Source organism: Momordica charantia, assembly GCF_013281855.1.
Source record: "Momordica charantia cultivar OHB3-1 chromosome 8 unlocalized genomic scaffold, Mcharantia_2.0 BLBB01000008.1, whole genome shotgun sequence".
Taxonomy (NCBI): domain Eukaryota; kingdom Viridiplantae; phylum Streptophyta; class Magnoliopsida; order Cucurbitales; family Cucurbitaceae; genus Momordica; species Momordica charantia.
In genome coordinates, this window is record NW_028275166.1 from 21,833,655 (window position 1) to 21,837,796 (window position 4,142).

Sequence of the window (4,142 nt, forward strand, 5' to 3'; positions counted from 1 at the left end):
AAATAAGTGAGAAATAAATATTATTGATGAAAAAATATTATAGAACAAAACTAATGAAGGACAAAGTTGTCAAAAGAAGATGTCCTCAACATGAGAGTCTTAAAAACCCATACTACAGGAGGACATCTAAAATTGTTCAGACGCCTCCCGTATAAGCATCCTAGGATGTCCGGGTATGTAAGAAACTCTGGGTATCCAACATTCTTATTAAACAAACACGGACATATCGGATGTCCATCTCATGGGAATCTCAAATTCCCATGAAACGTCAAACGGGTCCTTAGGTTAGATTGGTCCATTTCCCTTGAGAAAACTAAACCTGACACGTTCAGTTATAATGGATTTCCAAACATAGTTATATTTTAGTTTTGACTTTTAATAAATATTTCCAAACCTGTCTACGTAAATTTTATAATGAATAAAATTAATTATCTTGTCCACGTTGTCATTTAAAAAATTTTTAAATATTTTTTATTTATAAAATTGATGACAAATATTACAATTAAAAAAAATATTATATATATATATATAATTTAGAAAAATTAATTCTCATATAAAACCTTTATCTTTTATCATCTTTAATTTGAATGGGAAAAAAACACGAAGCAAGGAATAGTTATCCACTACATCCTTTTCCTTTTTCTAATAAAAAGAAAAAAAAAATGTTAGCAAAAATGTAGTCAAATTTTTTCATTGCTGGAAGGGCCTGAGAGTGTTTGTTCGAAGAGGCAGAAAGAGTGATTATTATTATTTTGAGATAGTGAAAATGTGTTCATTAAAGTAGGCATTGGATACGCTGGTGAAGTCCAAGTCCGAGGATATTTCTGAAGTTGGCCGCTTTGTTGAGATGGTGAAGAGTTTGGAAGTTATGGCACTGTTGCTTTGTCAAAAGGAAAGGAAACGAGGTGGTGCATAATCTTGCAAGGAGAGGAATGAAGTGTGTTGGTGAATTTGTTTGGTTGGAGGAGGAGTCGCCTCCTAATCTCTAAATTTTGATCGTCTGACTTTTAGACTGGTCTTAGGTACTTTACCCACTATGCTATACTCAGACCAGCCAAAATTGGCTCTTAAATTATTCATTTATATACACTTTGTTTGAAAATGACTTGTCCAAATAATTCGGACCAACCCAACCCAAGTAGGTAGCATACAGGTGATAAGTTGGCCTATGTTAGATCCATAGTCTAGAGTTAGCAAATACAATTTATATAACATCAACAATTGAGTTTGTCCAGAGATCCTTAGTTCAACCAAACCAGTGAACCTCCTAAATCCAATATAGAAGTCCAGATAAGATTGCTTCTTTCAAAGTCCAAAAAGAGTTTCAAAACCCAATAGATAAAAGATGGGATTGTTTGAAATTTCACCAAAAAGATAAAAAAAATCATAAAGTTAAAAGACATTTCATGAAGTAATATCACTCATAAGCCTTTCCAAAGCATGGAGTGCAAGGTAGAATACCAGCAAAGATGGCAATGCAAAAAGAAAAGTGATTAGCAGGTAGAGCAGCAGGATGACAGCACTTCCTGGGATTACAAAAACAACTATCAGAAGAAATATCACAACCAGTAGAAACTTGGAGATTAAATGAATGAGCCAATCCAAATATTTATAGACAAACAACCACCGTCGCCGCCTCCCTATTCCGTGGCGACTAACATGACTGTCAAGCCTCTCAGAAGAAACTGTTTCGGTATCGGATGGCAGAGGGAAAACTGGTTGGTTATCCCCATTGAAGGAATGATCAAGTTTTCCCTCATCATCGTTGAAGCTCTCAACCATCCAAAGAAGGAAAAAGTTCTTGCTGGGGAACTTCAGGTTCCCCTTGTACACGAGCCGTAGCGATAGCTGATGGCACCAAGGACACGAAATGCAGATCGGGACTCGAATTTGGCGAGTTGCTACTTTCAACACAGACCCTTGAAGGCCTAATACACAGTTTTTGCAGAGTGTGTGACCACACCATAAGACATAAGGTATGTTCTCCACAATGTTAAAAGATTCCCAGCATATAGGGCATTCCAGTCCTTCATCTCTACTTGCTTCCGAGCAAACCTCGTCATCCGAGCATTCCCAGAAGACTTGCTTAGATACAACTGAGTTTTTCCTCAATCGAATGCCAGCAATGGCGTTTGAGGCCAACTTCCACATCCTGACAGAAGAGTTGTTTCAAGATGCTAGAGCCAGGACATCTGCAAATAAATTAGCATCCATGAAACAGAAACTACATGGGCAGAGAAACAAATCTTACAAAGTTTAAAAAAGGGTACAAAATAAGATCATCAATTGATGCAAAATTTGAGTTTCTTTTGGATAGGAGAATGGACAATTTTAGTTAGATAACAACATTTTTTCTTATGACGATTATAACACTATTCAAACTTTCCAAAATATCTTGAACTACCACATATTTCTATTTTGTTTTTTCAAACTAACATCAAAATAACGCAAATCCTTCCATGCATGCACATATGAGATAATCACCGATCAAACAGCTGGTTCCAATTCAACAATTTCCCAGATTTGAACCTTCTGCAAAGAAGCAGAGTTTACTATCGAAAAACAACAGAAGTAAAACAATAAACGGAACAACAATTTACAGCCAGGTCCGTTAAACATTTCGAGTTCCACACAAATAATCAGATAATAGAGATATACGGTTGAAGAAGCCAACGATCAATAGCAACTCCAATCAACGATTTCAGACGAAAAGAGAATTTATAAAATCGAGCAAGCCGGAAGAATCCAGGGGATAGATTACAATTACTCTCATAATTCCAAGCACAATAAATGCCAGGAAAATGTAAGCGAAAACGAGCAAATTGGGCGTAGAAACAGAATCCGCATCAGATTACGACTTAAAAAGGGAATCAGGATCAAAATCAAAGACGGGGGATGAGAATTTTTACCTCTCGAGAAGCTTGTTGATCATACATTTAGAAGAAGATCGGAAGGTTTGAGAAAGGGATAATGAAGGCGGGCGGCCCCATCATTTTCTCTCCGCCGGAGCAGCGTCGGAAATCGAATCCCAATTGCGTTTGGGAGGAGAGTGTACGAACAGAAACGGAATCCAGATCATTTTGTTTTAGGGGAGTAAATGTTAAAAATAAATAAATAAATAAGAATTTTTTTTTTTTTCCCTTTATGAAGAGAAGACCTTTCCAAGCCAATATTTATTTATGAGGGTAGCCATAAATAAAAGACCAAACGTTTGCTGAAATTTGTGGACGTTCTGACGTCGTTTTGAGGTGGCTCCTGAAACCTTGACACCTGCTTTCCTTTTAAATTTAAATTTGGGATGGGGATAATTATTTTTGCACAACTCTTTTTAATTGCAAATATAATTTTTAAGTTCATCAATACATGGTTAGATTATTGCAATAACTTTGTCAAAACTCACCAATTTTAATTAAAAAAACTTTCAAGAAAAAATTAATTAAAAAAAAAACCAACTATGATCTTCATTTTCTCTAAAATTATTTAATACAAATATCGAGGCATGGGAGTGAGAGTATCGATGTACTTTGTATAAGATTGGACAATAAAATATTTGACGAGATGTTATATGTGACTTAATCTCGATTTTGAATAAGTTATGAACTTTTGTTTGGGAGGGTGTGATTTTTGACTTGCATTGTGAGAATGAATTTTATAGTTAATTTAATAAGCTTACTATTTTGACAACACGACTAAATAGAGAGTCGAAAATATGATTTCACAAAATGAAATTCACTCGTTTCCATATATGGTAAGTAAATGAGTAGTTTTTAAGTGTTGATTTCAAAACTTGAATTATAGGATCCCGCCCTCCTCTTGACCCAAGAGGGACTAAATTTATGGTTTAATTATAAACAAAGTTTTATTAAAGAATAACTAGAACTTAATGTATAATATATGGGTAAATTGACATTTGATCCAGCTATAATTATGAACAACTCGTGAAAAAGCGACTTGCTTGCAATTATATATATGGACATAACTTGTGGTACAATGAATAAGGGTACGACTCTAGGTTTATAGTAAAATTACATTGAATTAATGAATGAAAATTAGTTAAACAATTAATTAATTATAATAACATTAAAAGAAAGGATATTAGAAACTTATAATAGCAGCACAAAAATGTTGTTGTGTGTCTATAG

General features: G+C 34.5%; 1 protein-coding gene across 1 annotated transcript; it reads right to left on the reverse strand.

Annotated features, from left to right (window-relative positions):
- Positions 1 to 1,337: 1,337 nt before the first annotated feature.
- Positions 1,338 to 3,125, reverse strand: LOC111018502 (uncharacterized). Its single transcript, XM_022294611.2, has 2 exons — positions 2,910 to 3,125; positions 1,338 to 2,192 (listed from the first exon to the last, which is right to left on the reverse strand). The coding sequence occupies exon 2, from the start codon at positions 2,149 to 2,151 to the stop codon at positions 1,405 to 1,407; it is 747 nt and encodes a 248-aa protein (XP_022150303.1). The 5' UTR covers positions 2,152 to 2,192; positions 2,910 to 3,125; the 3' UTR covers positions 1,338 to 1,404.
- Between the last annotated feature and the right edge of the window lie 1,017 nt (positions 3,126 to 4,142).